The sequence below is a fragment of the Oncorhynchus nerka genome, linkage group LG23 (assembly GCF_034236695.1).
Source record: "Oncorhynchus nerka isolate Pitt River linkage group LG23, Oner_Uvic_2.0, whole genome shotgun sequence".
In the NCBI taxonomy this organism is placed as follows: Eukaryota; Metazoa; Chordata; class Actinopteri; order Salmoniformes; family Salmonidae; genus Oncorhynchus; species Oncorhynchus nerka.
The window spans coordinates 7,079,965-7,096,857 of NC_088418.1; the positions used below are offsets into that span (position 1 = coordinate 7,079,965).

Below are 16,893 nucleotides of genomic sequence, written 5' to 3' on the forward strand. Positions count from 1 at the left end.
CCATGCAGTGTGGTATCTCTCTCTAACCAACGGTATCTCCCTCTAACCAACGGTATCTCCTTGCAGTGTGGTATCTCCCTCTAACCAACGGTATCTCCCTGACAGCATGGTATCTCTCTCTAACCAACGGTATCTCCCTCGGTATCTCCTTGCAGTGTGGTATCTCCCTCTAACCAACGGTATCTCCCTGACAGCATGGTATCTCTCTCTAACCAACGGTATCTCCCTGACAGCATGGTATCTCTCTCTAACCAACGGTATCTCCTTGCAGTGTGGTATCTCCCTCTAACCAACGGTATCTCCCTGACAGCATGGTATCTCTCTCTAACCAACGGTATCTCCTTGCAGTGTGGTATCTCCCTCTAACCAACGGTATCTCCCTGACAGCATGGTATCTCTCTCTAACCAACGGTATCTCCCTGACAGCATGGTATCTCTCTCTAACACATCTCCTTGCACTCCCTCTAACACATCTCCCTGACAGCATGGTATCAACAACACTCCCTCTAACACATCTCCTTGCACTCCCTCTAACCAACGGTATCTCCCTGACAGCATGGTATCTCTCTCTAACACACTCCTGACAGCATGGTATCTCTCTCTAACCAACACTCCTTGCAGTGTGGTATCACCAACACACAGCATGGTACAACACATCACGCATGTAACACAGAAAACAATGCAATAAACACAAACACTCACTACTCAACACACACACACACACACACACACACACACACACACACACACACACACACAGTCTGTGTACAGTGAGGAGTGCAATACCTGCGTTCTGTAGTTTTCTCAGAGGACTCCGCTGTGTTCTGTTGGTGGGACTGTGAGAGGGAGGCTGCATGAGACCTGAGAGCAGCCAACCAGTCTACCTCTGGTACTGCCTGTTCTGGTTCTGCCTGGTTCTGCCAGACTGACATCTCTGTCTGTTCTGTGGTAGGACCAGTCTGTTCTGTGGTAGGACCAGTCTGTTCTGTGGCAGGACCAGTCTGTTCTGTGGTAGGACCAGTCTGTTCTGTGGCAGGACCAGTCTGTTCTGTGGCAGGACCAGTCTGTTCTGTGGCAGGACCAGTCTGTTCTGTGGTAGGACCAGTCTGTTCTGTGGCATCCTGTGGAACTGCATCACCCTCTGCTAAGAGCCTCTGTTTTTCCTCCTTCTTTTTCTTCTGCTTTTGTTTCCTCTCTTCCATCCTTTTCTCTAACGCTTTCATCCTCTTCTCTTTCTTCCTGTTTAAGGCGTCAATATCCTCCTCCGCGGCCTCTCTCTCTGAGTCAGCCAGTTGTACTACTCTGGGGCTTTGTGTGGTTGTTGTGCCGGAGGCCTTCTGGACCACACGAGGATCTGGATCGACATTGAGACCAGGACTTTCTCGAGTATCACGAACGTTTCTGTTTTTTACCGCGTCATAAGCTGAACATGGTTCAACGGCCTTGTACTCTGCATCCTGTACAGAGGATTGGACCTGAACAGGGTGAGTGTCAGCCACTACGACAGGAGTGTCCGTGACCTGGTCTGGGGTCAGTTTGACAGGGACAGTCACTTTGGTCTGATGGTCTGAGGCGGGGTTAGGTTTGGGCCCCATGTCTGGATTATGTGGTATGACCTCCTCCTTGTGAACCCCATGCCCCTCGGCGCTGACTCTTCCCTGTGAAGAAGACGACGATGATGAGGCAGGAGATTCCAGCGGTGTGGTTTCATCTTGGTGTGAATCCGTTTCGACGGGGGCTGCAGTGTTCTCTGTTTCGCTGCAATGCTCTTGACGAGTCGGTGTTATAACACCAGTTCTCTGACTCTTAGCCTCAACATTCTCCTCATCCGTCGCCGACAGACCTTTTGACTTGAGCTCTGAGCGGTTTGAATCCGACAGGACATGGACTTCTCCGGGCCCAGTGTTTTGGATTTCACCTGTCGTCTCTTCATTACCATCAGGGACTTTTACCACAGTCCCTGTGTTGCTGTCTCTCTCCACATCCCCACTACCCAAGTCTAAAAAGAACTGATTGTGACTATGAGAAGGCATATTGACTCCTTCACGACTAAGGTTGAAGCTATGAAAAGGGATACTGACTCCATAGTCCCTTACAGGAGAAGTAATTTTCCCCACTCCCTCCCCTGTGTCCAGACCTCTCTCTCTGTCGATGACATCATAGTTGCAGTCACCTGACTTGCCGTTCTCTTCCTGACCGCCCAGGGTCTTCTCCGCTCCCTGTGTTACCCCCGGCAACAGTGTTGAAGCTGTGAGGGACTCGGTGCGTTTGTTGTCGTCTGATTCTCCTCCTCCATCACGTCTAACTAAACGACCACATGATAAGTCCTCTGAGGCAGTACTGGATCCTGGCCTTTCCTGCTGCTGTCCTTGTTCCTGTTGCCGAGCAAAACGGTTCAGACGAATCACTGAATCTGATTGGTTAAGGGCTGCATTTTCAGTCGAATCGGGTACAAAGGGGTCTCTAGTCTCTTCGCAGGGCTCCTGTGTCTTCACTGTTGCTGGCACCGGCAGCGTGGGGTAGAGACTTTGTTCTAACGCAGAGGGAGAGGATGAATAGCTACAGTCTCCACTGGAACAAAGCTCATCCTTAGACGAGCCAAAAGGAGCCAGGCTGGGGTCAGATGAGGTCGTGTCCTCTCCTTTACCTGTTCTGACACTCGGTCTTCCCGTTTGCTCCTCAGCGTTAACTGTCCCCGCGTTGTCTCCCTGCACATCACCACCACGCCACTCTAAGAAGAAACGGTTATGAGAAGGCCCATTGACTCCGATGTCTGTTATTTCACTCCTCTCATCTCTCTCCTCATGGAGAGCTACTGTTTGTGATTCTGTCAGTGGTTGTGTCTGCTCCTGTTCCAAATGCTGATATCCGGTATCTCTGATTGGCTCTCCTGCTTTCTTATCAGTCCCATTACTCTGCTGTTGTGTACTTGTCTGATTCCATTTTCCTTTCTGCTTGTCCTCCTCTATTTCCTGTTGTTTATCCACTGTTTGTTTTTCCTCTTGAAAGAGATTCTCATCCTCCTTTTTATGTTCTTCCTCTGTTTCCTTCCCCTCTGTTTCCTTCCCCTCTGTTTCCTTCTCCTCTGTTTCCTTCCCCTCTGTTTCCTTCCCCTCTGTTTCCTTCCCCTCTGTTTCCTTCCCCTCTGTTTCATTCTCCTCTGTTTCCTTCCCCTCTGTTTCATTCTCCTCTGTTTCCTTCCCCTCTGTTTCCTTCCCCTCTGTTTCCTTCCCCTCTGTTTCCTTCCCCTCTGTTTCCTTCCCTCTGTTTCCTTCTCCTCTGTTTCCTTCTCCTCTGTTTCCTTCTCATCATTTTGTCTCCTCTCTTCCTTCCTTTCCTCTGTTCTCTTTTGTTTCATTTTGTCCCCATTTTTGTTTTCTGTGTTTACATTGAAAGGCTGGCTGCTTATTGGCTGCTCAGCACTGAGTGGTGGGCTGACATGTATGATGTCATCTTTAATGGACAAACCCACACCGATGACCTCATCATTAATGGATGCGGCGCCACTGAATAGATTAACCCTAAGAGGCTCTTCTACCTTGGGCTCAGGAATGGTGTTATCAGATCCAGCTGTTGATACTGTTGTGGTCTGAGGCTGAGAGGGTGATTTAGAGATGGGGATTTTTTCCGGAAGCTTCTCACTAACCTCCTCTTTAACCTTTTCAGCCAGTGATCCCTTGTCAACACTGCTGCCAGTCTCATGAACTTCCTCTTCCTCCCTGTGTCTCAGATAATCTCTATACTCTGAATCCAGTATTGCAGATGCTGCCTGTGTCACTTCCTGTATCACATGATCAGGGAGTGGTGTCATTTCCCCTGTCACATGATCAGGAAGTTCGATGATGTCATAGTGACTCAGCATGGGACCTGGGTGCTTCAGTATCACTATTGGTCCAATGCTATTTGATTGATCCCTCAGTATAGGAGAGCACAGGTCAAAGACTGTTACCTTTGGAATACTAGCCTCAGTCACTGTCTTAACTTCAGCCTCAGCTCCAGCCGTGTTCGTTGCCTCCTCTTCAGCCTCAGCTCCAGCCACAGTCGTTGCCTCATCTTCAACCTCAGCTCCAGCCGTGTTCGATGCCTCCTCTTCAGCCTCAGCTCCAGCCACCGTCGTTGCCTCATCTTCAGCCTTAGCCAAATCCAAAGAAGGGATGTTTGTACTCTGAGGCCCCTCTCTACTCTTCATAGGATCTGAAGGGGATTGGTCAGGGACTTTCATCTCTGGAATACGAAGCCCAGTCTCTAGCACAACTTCGGCCCCGGTTCCAACCTCAAGTCTGTCCCCAGCCATAGTGTAAGCCACAGAGGGAGGGTCTCTAGAAGATTGTGGAGTCTGTGGCGGCCTCTCTCTGGTCTCCATATGATCTGTGACAGGAAGGTCATGGCGAATTGATTGGTCTGATTGGTCTAATTGGCTTGTGGGCTGATCAGCCTGAATGGCGGGCTGGTCCTGATCCGGTTTTGTCTTCAGCATCGTAGTGACTACTACAGCCGTGGTGTTGTTCAAGGTCACATCTCCAGAGAGGTTTGATCTGGATCCACCGTCTGGCTGGATAGAGAGGGAACCTACACTGGGCACTGCACACAGACACTGGGCACTGCACACAGGTCCAGCAGAGGTGAAGGCATCTTTAAAAAAAAACTGGAAAACAGATTCACTGGATGTGGTGGTGAGATGCTTCTGAGCAGGGGATGGTGTGAGGGATGAAGAAGAAGGAGGAGGAGGAGGAAGTTTGAAATCCACCTGTTCTGAGTCTGGGACTGGGACTGGGACTGGGTCTGGGTCAGCTGCATTAAGAGTAGATATAGGAGCGGAGTCCTGAAGTCTTTTACTATTGTCTTCGACTACTAATGCTCCAGAATCTCCACGTGCGGTCTCTGGAAGCCCTGTCCTAGCTAACAGGCACAATTCTACTTTTCCTCTATCTGGTCCATACTTATTCCCTCCCTCCTTCTCTCCTCCCTCCTTCTCTCCTTCCTCTGACCCCTTCCCAGACTCTGACCCCTTCCCAGAGTCTGACACCTTTCCAGGGTCTTTGACATCTCTTCCTGGTTGGGACTTCCGCTGAGGCTCCTCCTGGAAGTCAAGTGGGTTCAGTGTTGGAAGAGCATCTCCAGCTAGAGCTGCTTGTGGTGGGCTTACGGCTGGTGGTGGTGGGATCTCTGGCTTCTTGGAGCTGAGGAAGTCATGGGAGGTGAAACTGGATTCAGTCACTGGGTGATGAAGGTTCTCGTGTATCTTCAGTGGAGGCAGGGAGGCACAGTCCAGTCCAGTAGCTGGTTGGGAGACAAAGACATCATTGAGGCCTATAGAAGAGCTATCATCAGCTTTCACCGTATCTTTGAAAAATAGTTTCCTGTTGTCCCCTACATTGCCCATCCGAGCCAGCTGGAACACTTCAACTCCAGCCATGGTGGGACCTTCCACTACACCACTGCCAAAGCCTTGAGACTGAGGCTGTCCTGACCTGGGGAGTGTAGCTTCACTCTCGGTGCTGGTGCGGTCGATATGGACCGGTTGATCGTAGCTCACAACTGTAGCCGAGCTCTGCTGTGTCTGAAAAACCAGCGGAGGCTGAGGTGAGATAAAAGAGAAGGGAGATGGAGGATCCTTCCCTGTCTCTCTCCCGGTGTCTGAGAGGAAGGCTTCTCTTATTTCTCCTGGGACAGGTCCTAAAGTTCCTACTTTCTCTTCTGGATCCTCCTTTCTCTCCTGGCTCTGTTTGAGACAAACCCTGTCCTCAGTCTCTGTGCCTCCCTTTGTGTTTCTTCTGGAGCCCTGTAACTGTGTCTCAGAGTGGTCTTTAAGACCTAGGACAGGTCCTGTGGGCACCCTTCCTCCTTTCTCCTCTAGTTCTGGACTCAGGCTGTGTTTGAAATGAGACGACTCTGTACCTCTGTTCTCTTCTGACTTCAGACTCTGTTCGAGACAAAGTTCGTCGTCTCCTGACTCCTTGGTCTCTGTGCCCCTCTTTGTGTTGTTGCTGTCCCGGGTCTCCTCGTGCTCAGCAGAGTGAAAGGGAGAGAGGAGAGATGAAAGGAGAGCTAAATCTCTGTTTTCTGTCTGCCGGAAGGGCTGAGAGACAAGAGACTGCCTTGTTCTTGTTTACCAGAGGTGCTGAGCTGAGACTGAAGAGATGAGAAAGCTGAATCTCTGTTGCCCTGTTGCTGTACTGGTGGAAAGAGAGAGAGACAGACCTGATCAGCAGAGATGATGATGCTGCTGCTGGCAGATGTGAAGATGGTCGAGGAGGCTGCGATGAGCTCAGCCCCCCAGCAGCACTGCGACGATGGTAATGAGTCGACAGGAACAGGAAAGGCAGCGGTGGTAGAGTCAGGGGGCTGACACGTCTCACTCTCAGCTGATGACACCCTGCTAGCTGTGGGGCCCGCCGCTGTCAGATGGCTCAATGAAACCTGCTCTCTGGCAGCAGCTTCCCCTCCTCTCCCTCCTCTCTGTTCTCCGCCTTCCTTTCCTCCTCCTCCTCTTTTTCCCTCCTCTCCCTCCTTTCCCCCTCTCTCCAATCCGGTGGCAGTAGCAGTGTTGTTGTCTTCCTGGCAGTGACGTCCCGTGATTTCCCAGAGGGGAAAAGGAGAGGTATCAGATACGTGGTGGACTTCTGTCCGGTGTCCAGACTCCTTCTCTTTCTCCCCCTTCTTCTCTCTCTCCGTGGCTGGAGAGAGTGTGCTGGTCCCTGGGGTGCCGCTGACGGGCGTCCCCCCTCCCGTCTCTTCACTCTCCGGTGAGTTGTGAGGCACAGCGTTATTGCTGCAGTGCTGGTCAGACGCTGATACAACCCTCGTCTCTGTCTTTGTATCCTCAACAGGGAGTATAGGTGAGCCTTTTATCCCCGTGTCGATTGAAGAGACCTGGGTGTGTCTGCACGCCGGGTGGAGAGGAGCTGTTTCTCCTGCAGAGCACTTCAACAGACTCTCCTCTATCCCCTCTAAACCTCTTCCTCTGTCTCCTAGTGCCACCGACTCTGTTTCTGCTGTTACTGCCGTGTCTCTCTCCAGCCAATCGAGCTGCCTGTTTTTCCCCTCTCCCTCACATTCGATCATTTCTGGCATCGTGGGTGTTGTCATGGGCAACGCGTTGCCAGCGGCAGCAGTGGCCACTACTGAAGGCTCTTCAAGGGCGCTCTTCTTCCTCTCCCCCTCCTCCTCCCTCGCTTCCTCTCCTATACAGGCTCGGTTCTGAATCTGAGCGTCTGTTTCTCTCTGGTCCAGTGTGTGTGTGTTAGTCTGGTTCAGTGTGTGTGTGTTAGTCTGGTTCAGTGTGTGTGTGTTTTCTCCACAATTTACAGAGAAGACATGTTCTTCCTGTCTTGTTCTATCTGATCTCTGATCAGAAACACGGGCAGAGGTTGAGCTGACGTTACGACGCAGATCAATAACTGTGGTCTGGACAGATGTATTCCTGTCATTATCATTAACCCTTTCTGTTGCATTGTGGTTCCGGTCTGGGGTTTGAACACCGTTAGTCAGAGAGAAGGAACGACCTGTCTGGCGGTGGTCTGCAGATTGCTGAGGCTCCTTGGGTAGGGTTGGGGCCAGACTGGGGGCAGGTGAACCAGCCTGGACGGTGGCTGGGGGCTGGAGCTGGGTTGGGCCTGGGTTGGGGCCAGACTGGGGGCAGGTGAACCAGACTGGACGGTGGCTGGGGGGCTGGAGATGGGTTGGGCCTGGGTTGGGGCCAGACTGGGGGCAGGTGAACCAGCCTGGACGGTGGCTGAGGGGCTGGAGCTGGGTTGGGCCTGGGTTGGGGCCAGACTGGGGGCAGGTGAACCAGCCTGGACGGTGGCTGGGGGGCTGGAGCTGGGTTGGGCCTGGGTTGGGGCCAGGCTTGTAGTAAGGTGATCCCCGCAGCCTTTGGATGAGGGGCTGGAGCTGGTCTGTCCCTTGGGGCTCAGCTGTTCTTGGTAACCTGAACTCTTGCCCTGTGGTTCTCTGTTTGTCCCTGAATGGATGTCTGTCTGTGTCTCTATCTCAGGCTTTGAATCTGTCTGTGTCTCTGGCTTTGACTCTGTCTGTGTCTCTGGCTTTGACTGTGTCTCTGGCTTTGACTCTGTCTGTGTCCCTGTCAGTGACTCTGTCTGTGTCTCTGTCTGTGTCTCTGGCTTTGACTCTGTCTGAAGCTCTGTCTGTGACTCTGTCTGTGTCTTTGTCTGTGTCTCTGTCTGTGTCTCTATCTCTGGCTTTGACTGTGTCTGTGTCTGTGACTCTGGCTTTGACTCTGTCTGTGTCTCTGGTTGCGTCTCTGGCTTTGTCTTTGTCTGTGTCTCTGGTTGTGTCTCTGGCTTTGTCTTTGTCTGTGTCTCTGGCTTTGACTCTGTCTGTGTCTCTGTCAGTGACTCTGTCTGTGTCTCTGTCTGTGACTCTGTCTGTGTCTCTAGCTTTGACTCTGTCTGTGTCTCTGGCTTTGACTCTGTCTGTGTCTGTGACTCTGGCTTTGACTCCATCTGTGTCTCTGTCTGTGTCTCTGGCTTTGTCTCTGTCTGTGTCTCTGGCTTTGACTCTGTCTGAAGCTCTGTCTGTGTCTCTAGCTTTGACTCTGTCTGTGTATGTGTCTCTGGCTTTGAATCTGTCTCTGTCTGTGTCTCTGGCTTTGACTCTGTCTTGGTCTCTGTCTTGGACTCTGTCTGTGTCTCTGGCTTTGACTCTGGCTGTGTATGTGTTTCTGGCTTTGTCTCTGGCTTTGTCTCTGGCTTTGACTCTGGCTGTGTATGTGTCCCTGGCTTTGACTCTGGCTGTGTATGTGTCTCTGGCATTGTCTCTGTCTGTGTCTGTGTCTGTGTCTCTGTCTGTGTCTCTGGCTTTGACTCTGGCTGTGTATGTGTCTCTGGCTTTGACTCTGTCTTCGTCTCTGTCTGTGACTCTGTCTTTGTCTCTGTCTGTGATTCTAGCTTTGACTCTGTCTTTGTCTCTGTCTGTGTCTCTGGCTTTGACTCTGTCTCTATCTCTGGCTTTGACTCTGTCTCTGTCTGTGTCTCTGTCAGTGACTCTGTCTGTGTCTCTGTCTGTGTCTCTGTCTGTGTCTCTAGCTTTGACCCTGTCTTTGTCTCTGTCTGTGTCTCTGTCTTTGATTCTGTGCTTTTTGACTCTGTCTTTATCTTTGTCTGTGTCTCTGGCTTTGACTCTGTCTTTGTCTCTGTCTGTGTCTCTGGCTTTGACTCTGTCTCTGTCTGTGTCTCTGGCTTTGTCTGTGTCTCTGTCTCTGGCTTTGACTCTGTCTGTGTCTGTGTCTCTGGCTTTGACTCTGTCTGTGTCTCCGTCTGTGTCTCCGGCATTGTCTCCGGCTTTGTCTCCGGCTTTGTCTCTGTCTGTGTCTCTAGCTTTGACTCTGTCTGTGTCTGTGACTCTGGTTTTGACTCTGTCTGTGTATGTGTCTCTGGCTTTGTCTCTGTCTGTGTCTCTGGCATTGTCTTTGTCTGTGTCTCTGGCTTTGACTCTGTCTGTGTCTCTGTCTCTGGCTTTGACTCTGTCTTTGTCGCCATCTCTGGCTTTGACTCTGTCTGTGTATGTGTCTGTGTCTCTAGCTTTGACTCTGTCTCTGTCTCTGGCTTTGACTCTGTCTTTGTCGCCATCTCTGGCTTTGACTCTGTCTGTGTATGTGTCTGTGACTCTGGCTTTGACTCTGTCTGTGTCTCTGGCTTTGACCCTGTCTTTGTCTCTGTCTGTGAGTCTGGCGTTGACTCTATCTGTGTCTGTATCTCTGGCTTTGACTCTGTCTTTGTCTCTGTCTCTGGATTTGACTCTGGCTTTGCCTCTGTCTTTGTCTGTGTCTGTGTCTCTGGCTTTGACTCTGTCTGTATCTTTGGTTGTGTCTCTGGCTTTGACTCTGTCTTTGTCTCTGGCTTTGTCTGTGTCTCTGTCTCTGGCTTTGACTCTGTTTGTGTCTGTGTCTCTGGCTTTGCCTCTGTCTGTATCTCTGGCTTTGACTCTGTCTGTATCTTTGGTTGTGTCTCTGGCTTTGACCCTGTCTGTGTATGTGTCTCTGGCTTTGTCTGTGTCTGTAGCTCTGGCTTTGACTCTGTCTTTGTCTGTGTCTGTTTCTCTGGCTTTGACTCTGTTTTTGTTGCTGTCTCTGGCTTTGAATTTGTCTGTGTCTGTGTCTCTGGCTTTGACTCTGTCTGGGTCTGTGTCTCTGGCTTTGACTCTGTCTGTGTCTCTGGCTTTGACTCTGTCTGTGTCTCTGTCTCTGTCTCCGTCTGTGTTTCCGGCATTGTCTCCGGCTTTGTCTGTCTGTGTCTTTGGCTTTGTCTCTGTCTCTGTCTTTGGCTTTGGCTTTGTCTCTGTCTGTGTCTCTGTCTGCATCTTTGGCTTTGTCTCTGTTTGTGTCTCTGACTTTGACTCTGTATTTGTCTCTGTCTGTGTCTCTAGCTTTGACTCTTTCTGTGTATGTGTCTCTGGCTTTGACTCTGTCTCTGTCTGTTTCTCTGGCATTGTCTCTGTCTGTGTCTCTAGCTTTGACTCTGTCTGTGTCTCTGTCTGTATCTTTGTCTGTGTCTCTGGCTTTGACTCTGTCTGTGTCTCTGTCTGTGACTCTGGCTTTGACTCCGTCTGTGTCTCTATCTGTGGCTTTGACTCTGGCTTTGACTCTGTCTGTGTCTCTAGCTTTGACTCTGGCTTTGACTCTGTCTGTGTCTCTAGCTTTGACTCTGTCTGTCTCTGTCTGTGTCTCTGGCTTTGAATCTGTCTCTGTCTGTGTCTCTGGCTTTGACTCTGTCTGTGTCTCTGTCTTGGTCTCTGTCTTGGACTCTGTCTGTGTCTCTGGCTTTGACTCTGTCTCTGTCTGTGTCTCTGGCTTTGTCTGTGGCTCTGTCTCTGGCTTTGACTCTGTCTGTGTCTGTGTCTCTGGCTTTGACTCTGTCTGTGTCTCCGTCTGTGTCTCCGGCATTGTCTCCGGCTTTGTCTCCGGCTTTGTCTCTGTCTGTGTCTCTAGCTTTGACTCTGTCTGTGTCTGTGACTGGTTTTGACTCTGTCTGTGTATGTGTCTCTGGCTTTGTCTCTGTCTGTGTCTCTGGCATTGTCTTTGTCTGTGTCTCTGGCTTTGACTCTGTCTGTGTCTCTGTCTCTGGCTTTGACTCTGTCTTTGTCGCCATCTCTGGCTTTGACTCTGTCTGTGTATGTGTCTGTGTCTCTAGCTTTGACTCGGTCTTTATCTCTTTCTGTGACTCTGGCTTTGACCCTGTCTTTGTCTCTGTCTGTGAGTCTGGCGTTGACTCTATCTGTGTCTGTATCTCTGGCTTTGACTCTGTCTTTGTCTCTGTCTCTGGATTTGACTCTGGCTTTGCCTCTGTCTTTGTCTGTGACTGTGTCTCTGGCTTTGACTCTGTCTGTATCTTTGGTTCTGTCTCTGGCTTTGACTCTGTCTTTGTCTCTGTCTGTGTCTCTGGCTTTGTCTGTGTCTCTGTCTCTGGCTTTGACTCTGTTTGTGTCTGTGTCTCTGGCTTTGACTCTGTCTGTATCTCTGGCTTTGACTCTGTCTGTATCTTTGGTTGTGTCTCTGGCTTTGACCCTGTCTGTGTATGTGTCTCTGGCTTTGTCTGTGCTTTGTCTGGCTTTGACTCTGTCTTTGTCTGTGTCTGTTTCTCTGGCTTTGACTCTGTCTTTGTTGCTGTCTCTGGCTTTGAATTTGTCTGTGTCTGTGTCTCTGGCTTTGACTCTGTCTGTGTCTGTGTCTCTGGCTTTGACTCTGTCTGTGTCTCTGGCTTTGACTCTGTCTGTGTCTCTGTCTCTGTCTCCGTCTGTGTTTCCGGCATTGTCTCCGGCTTTGTCTCTGTCTCTGTCTGTGTCTTTGGCTTTGTCTCTGTCTCTGTCTTTGGCTTTGGCTTTGTCTCTGTCTGTGTCTCTGTCTGCATCTTTGGCTTTGTCTCTGTTTGTGTCTCTGACTTTGACTCTGTATTTGTCTCTGTCTGTGTCTCTAGCTTTGACTCTTTCTGTGTATGTGTCTCTGGCTTTGACTCTGTCTCTGTCTGTTTCTCTGGCATTGTCTCTGTCTGTGTCTCTAGCTTTGACTCTGTCTGTGTCTCTGGCTTTGACTCTGTCTGTGTCTCCGGCATTGTCTCCGGCTTTGTCTCTGGCTTTGTCTCTGTCTCGGTCTGTGTCTTTGGCTTTGGCTTTGGCTTTGACTCTGTCTCTATCTCTGGCTTTGACTCTGTCTCTGTCTGTGTCTCTGTCAGTGACTCTGTCTGTGTCTCTGTCTGTGTCTCTGTCTGTGTCTCTAGCTTTGACCCTGTCTTTGTCTCTGTCTGTGTCTCTGGCTTTGACTCTGTCTGTGCCTGTGTCTCTGGCTTTGACTCTGTCTGTATCTTTGGTTGTGTCTCTGGCTTTGACTCTGTCTTTGTCTCTGTCTGTGTCTCTGGCTTTGACTCTGTCTCTGTCTGTGTCTCTGGCTTTGTCTGTGTCTCTGTCTCTGGCTTTGACTCTGTCTGTGTCTGTGTCTCTGGCTTTGACTCTGTCTGTGTCTGCTGTCTCTGGCATTTGAATTTGTCTCCGGCTTTGTCTCTGTCTGTGTCTCTAGCTTTGACTCTGTCTGTGTCTGTGACTCTGGTTTTGACTCTGTCTGTGTATGTGTCTCTGGCTTTGTCTCTGTCTGTGTCTCTGGCATTGTCTTTGTCTGTCTCCTTTGTCTGTCTGTGTCTCTGTCTCTGGCATTGTCTCCTCTGGCTTTGACTCTGTCTGTCTATGTCTGTGTCTTTGGCTTTGTCTCTGTCTCTGTCTTTGACCCTGTCTTTGTCTCTGTCTGTGAGTCTGTGTCTGACTCTATCTGTGTCTGTATCTTGGCTTTGACTCTGTCTTTGTCTCTGTCTCTGATTTGACTCTGGCTTTGCCTCTGTCTTTGTCTGTGACTGTGTCTCTGGCTTTGACTCTGTCTGTATCTTTGTTCTGTCTCTGGCTTTGACTCTGTCTTTGTCTCTGTCTGTGTCTCTGGCATTGTCTCTGTCTCTGTCTCTGGCTTTGACTCTGCTTTGACTGTCTGTGTCTCTGGCTTTGACTCTGTCTGTATCTCTGGCTTTGACTCTGTCTCCGTCTTTGTTGTGTCTTGGCTTTGGCCCTGTTGTGCTGTGTCTCTGGCTTTGTCTGTGTCTTTGGCTTTGGCTTTGTCTCTGTCTTTGTCTGTGTCTGTTTCTTTGGCTTTGACTCTGTCTTTGTGTGTCTCTGGCTTTGACTTTTCTGTGTCTGTGTCTCTGGCTTTGACTCTGTCTGTGTCTGTTTCTCTGGCATTGTCTCTGTCTGTGTCTCTAGCTTTGACTCTGTCTGTGTCTCTGTCTCTGTCTCTCTGTGTTTGACTCCGGCTTTGTCTCTGTCTCGGTCTGTGTCTTTGGCTTTGTCTCTGTCTCTGTCTTTGGCTTTGGCTTTGTCTCTGTCTGTGTCTCTGTCTGCATCTTTGGCTTTGTCTCTGTTTGTGTCTCTAGCTTTGACTCTGGCTTTGACTCTGTCTGTGTCTCTAGCTTTGACTCTGGCTTTGACTCTGTCTGTGTGTTTAGCTGTGACTCTAGCTTTGACTCTGTCTGTGTCTCTATCTTTGACTCTGTCTGTGTCTCTATCTTTGACTTTGTCTCTGGCTTTGTCTCTGTCTGGTCTGACTTTGGCTGAGACTTTGCCTGTTTTGGCTTTTTCCTCCTCTGTTCTCTGTGAGTTTTGTCTTTTCTCTGTGCCTAACTTTGACTCTTTCTGTGTATGTGTCTCTGGCTTTGACTCTGTCTCTGTCTGTTTCTCCGGCATTGTCTCTGTCTGTGTCTCTAGCTTTGACTCTGTCTGTGTCTCTAGCTTTGACTCTAGCTTTGACTCTGTCTGTGTCTCCAGCTTTGACTCTAGCTTTGACTCTAGCTTTGACTCTGTCTGTGTCTCCAGCTCTGAGTCTGGCTTTGGCTCTGTCTGTGTCTCTAGCTTTGACTCTGGCTTTGACTCTGTCTGTGTCTCTAGCTTTGACTCTGTCTGTGTCTCTATCTTTGACTCTAGCTTTGACTCTGTCTGTGACTCTGAGACTTTGCCTGTTTTCTTTTTCCTCCTCTTTTTCTGTGAGTTTGTCTTTTTCTCCATGCCTAACTTGATATCATAATGTAGTGTTGACTCTATCTGCTTGGACTCAGCCTGCTTGGACTCAGCCTGCTTGGACTGTGCCTGTGAGTCTGCCTGCTTGGACTCATCCTGCTTGGACTCAGCCTTCTTGGACTCAGTCTGCTTGGACTCAGCCTGTTTGGAGTCAGCCTGCTTGGACTCAGCCTGCTTGGACTGTGCCTGCTTGCACTGTGCCTGCTTGGACTCAGCCTGTGAGTCAGCCTGCTTGGTCTCAGCCTGCTTGGACTCAGCCTGCTTGGTCTCAGCCTGCTTGGTCTCAGCCTGCTTGGACTCAGCCTGCTTGGTCACAGCCTGCTTGGTCTCAGCCTGCTTGGACTGTGCCTGCTTGGACTCAGCCTGCTTGGTCTCAGCCTGCTTGGACTCAGCCTGTGAGTCTGCCTTAGTCTCTTCTGAGGTGTTTTGCGCTGTCAGCTGGTCTGTTTTAGGCCCTACTGCTAAACCAATCAGTGGTTCTGCTCTCTCTGCCTGCTCTCTCTGCTCCACAGACTCTGGACTTATCAGGGTCTCTTTAAATAAATCTGCATCTGTTGTCGAGTTCAATGGCATCTGAGTGTCTGTTTCCTTCAGTGCATCTGCCTTTTTTTTGGAGAGAATCTCTGCCTCTGCCTCTCTAGCCATTCTCTCAAACAGTTGTAATGTGCTTTCCTCTTGTTCAGCCTCTTTGGCTGCGCTCTCTTCAACTGGTTTCTCATTATTTGCCAGGAGGTAACTTCTGAAACTGAACCCTTCGGTATCGGCTGTGACCCTCTGACTTGTTGATGTGTCACTGTTTCCACGCTGTGCTTCCTCGTTGCCGTTTTCACCGTCGTCGTTGTTGTCCTCGCCGCGGTATCCTGGCTGGATCACGAGTAGGGGAGGTGGTGGTCGTATCCGCGGCGATGGAGAAGATGACTCTGCGTTCTTGGGAACAGTAACTGTCACTCCTCCTCCCGTATCCCTTCTTCCTTCCTTGTCCTCATAGTGGACTGAATATTTGGGCAGAAGGCCCACAGGTGGGCATTGACCACTGGTCTCAGAGACACGGAGTCTGGTATGCTCAGAGAGGCCATTTGTTCCTCGTATTCCTGGAAGGCCTGTTGCAGCTCCTGCTCAAGCAGCATGGCAGGGGACAGGGGTGTAAGAGGTGGAGTACTCTGCATGGGCATACTAGTAGACTGGGCTTGGGACAACGGTAGGGAAGATAGTGCTGGGAGGGGTGGGCACAGGAATGGGGCACCTTCAACGGGCGGGGCTGGGACCCTCTCCAGGGACAGAGCTGGAGACGGGGGCAGAAGGGGTGGGGATAGGGCACCCTCCATGGGCTTGCCAGTAGGTTTGGGGGAAGGAGGGGCACGGATGTCTGTGGGAACTAGGTCAGCATGGCCGAGATGCCTGAGGTCCAGGGTGGGGTGGGGTATATGGGGACCACCCGGGCAGGAGGGTGGAGTGGGGTTGGGTGGGTGGGTGACCCCAGCCGGATAGGAAGGTGGGCAGGGAGATAGAGTTAGTTACTGGGAACTGGTCATCCAAACAGCTGTCCATTCCATGATGCTATAGAAAACGCATAGCACACGCCGAGCAGGGGCAAGTCTCAACTCCATACACAGTTACTGCAATCTGTACACAGCACACAGGTACTGCACTGCAATCTGTACACAGCACACAGGTACTGCACTGCAATCTGCACACAGCACACAGGTACTGCACTGCAATCTGCACACAGCACACAGGTACTGCACTGCAATCTGCACACAGCACACAGGTACTGCACTGCAATCTGCACACAGCACACAGGTACTGCACTGCAATCTGTACACAGCACACAGGTACTGCACTGCAATCTGTACACAGCACACAGTTACTGCACTGCAATCTGCACACAGCACACAGGTACTGCACTGCAATCTGCACACAGCACACAGGTACTGCACTGCAATCTGTACACAGCACACAGGTACTGCACTGCAATCTGCACACAGCACACATGCACTGCACACTGCACCTATACACAACACTGCACTATAATCTGAACATTGTACAGAGCACTGCATTCAGAAATGTTATAGAATGAATAGCCAGACTGCATAAAATAAGAGCATTCACTTAACACAACCAGATGCATAACTCAGTCAAAACAATGGTTTAGAGTACACAACTGGTATCTTATAGATAATGCTTTAGAGTACACAACTGGTATCTTAAAGATAATGGTTTAGAGAAACAACTGGTATCTTATAGATAATGGTTTAGAGTAAACAATTGTTACCTTAAAGATAATATCTGCATCCCAAATGGCATCCTATTCCTTACATAGTGCACTGCTTTGGGTCCTCTATGCACTATTTAGGAAATGGGGTACCAGTTCTGGTTAAAGTAGTGCTCCAACTGGTATGCTTCTGGTTAAAGATAATGGTGCCAGTTCTGGAAAGTAAACTCTAATTGCCAGTTCTGGTTAAAGTAGTGCCTCTAAAGAATAGGGTGCCAGTTCTGGTTAAAAGTAGTGCACTCTAAATAGGCCAGTTCTGGTTAAAAGTAGTGCACTCTATAGGGTCCAGTTCTGGTTAAAGTAGTGCACTCTATAGGGAATAGGGTGCCAGTTCTGGTTAAAAGTAGTGCACTCTATAGGGAATAGGGTGCCAGTTCTGGTTAAAAGTAGTGCACTCTATAGGGAATAGGGTGCCAGTTCTGGTTAAAAGTATTGCACTCTATAGGGAATAGGGTGCCAGTTCTGGTTAAAAGTAGTGCACTCTATAGGGAATAGGGTGCCATTTATGCAGTCAAAGGTTCTTTTCTCGTAAATCAGAGAGCAGGAAACAGAGTGTT

At 50.1% G+C, this 16,893-nt stretch overlaps 2 protein-coding genes across 2 annotated transcripts in view; both read right to left on the reverse strand.

Moving 5' to 3' along the window:
- The window catches only part of LOC135564041 (uncharacterized), a 45,436-nt gene extending 38,362 nt beyond the window's left edge, over window positions 1-7,074 (reverse strand). Inside the window, exons 1-4 of the mRNA XM_065008454.1 lie at window positions 6,202-7,074; window positions 5,690-6,007; window positions 3,389-5,560; window positions 787-2,972 (exon numbers count right to left, since the gene is read on the reverse strand). Of these exons, the coding sequence (XP_064864526.1) occupies window positions 787-2,972; window positions 3,389-5,560; window positions 5,690-6,007; window positions 6,202-7,074 (5,549 nt within the window). The remainder of the gene's footprint in view (window positions 1-786; window positions 2,973-3,388; window positions 5,561-5,689; window positions 6,008-6,201) is intronic.
- Window positions 7,075-7,480: 406 nt separating this feature from the next.
- LOC135564042 (mucin-2-like) lies at window positions 7,481-15,389 on the reverse strand. The gene is made up of 6 exons (XM_065008455.1): window positions 15,308-15,389; window positions 14,004-15,176; window positions 13,344-13,408; window positions 11,301-12,482; window positions 10,550-11,026; window positions 7,481-9,083 (listed from the first exon to the last, which is right to left on the reverse strand). Exons 1-6 carry the CDS (start codon window positions 15,387-15,389, stop codon window positions 7,488-7,490), a joined length of 4,575 nt encoding a protein of 1,524 aa, XP_064864527.1. The 3' UTR covers window positions 7,481-7,487.
- Window positions 15,390-16,893: the final 1,504 nt, after the last annotated feature.

Coding starts and splice junctions, on each gene's coding strand:
- LOC135564042 (XM_065008455.1), bottom strand. CDS start 15,389: ATGGAGGGTGCCCTATCCCCACCCCTTCTGCCCCCGTCTCCAGCTCTG. Junction 13,409..14,003: donor GAGGAGGAAAAAGAAAACAG/GCAAAGTCTCAG, acceptor AGACACAAACAG/AGACAAAGCCAAAGATGCAG. Junction 12,483..13,343: donor CAAAGCCAAAGACAGAGACA/GAGACAAAGCCA, acceptor TTCAAATGCCAG/AGACAGCAGACACAGACAGA.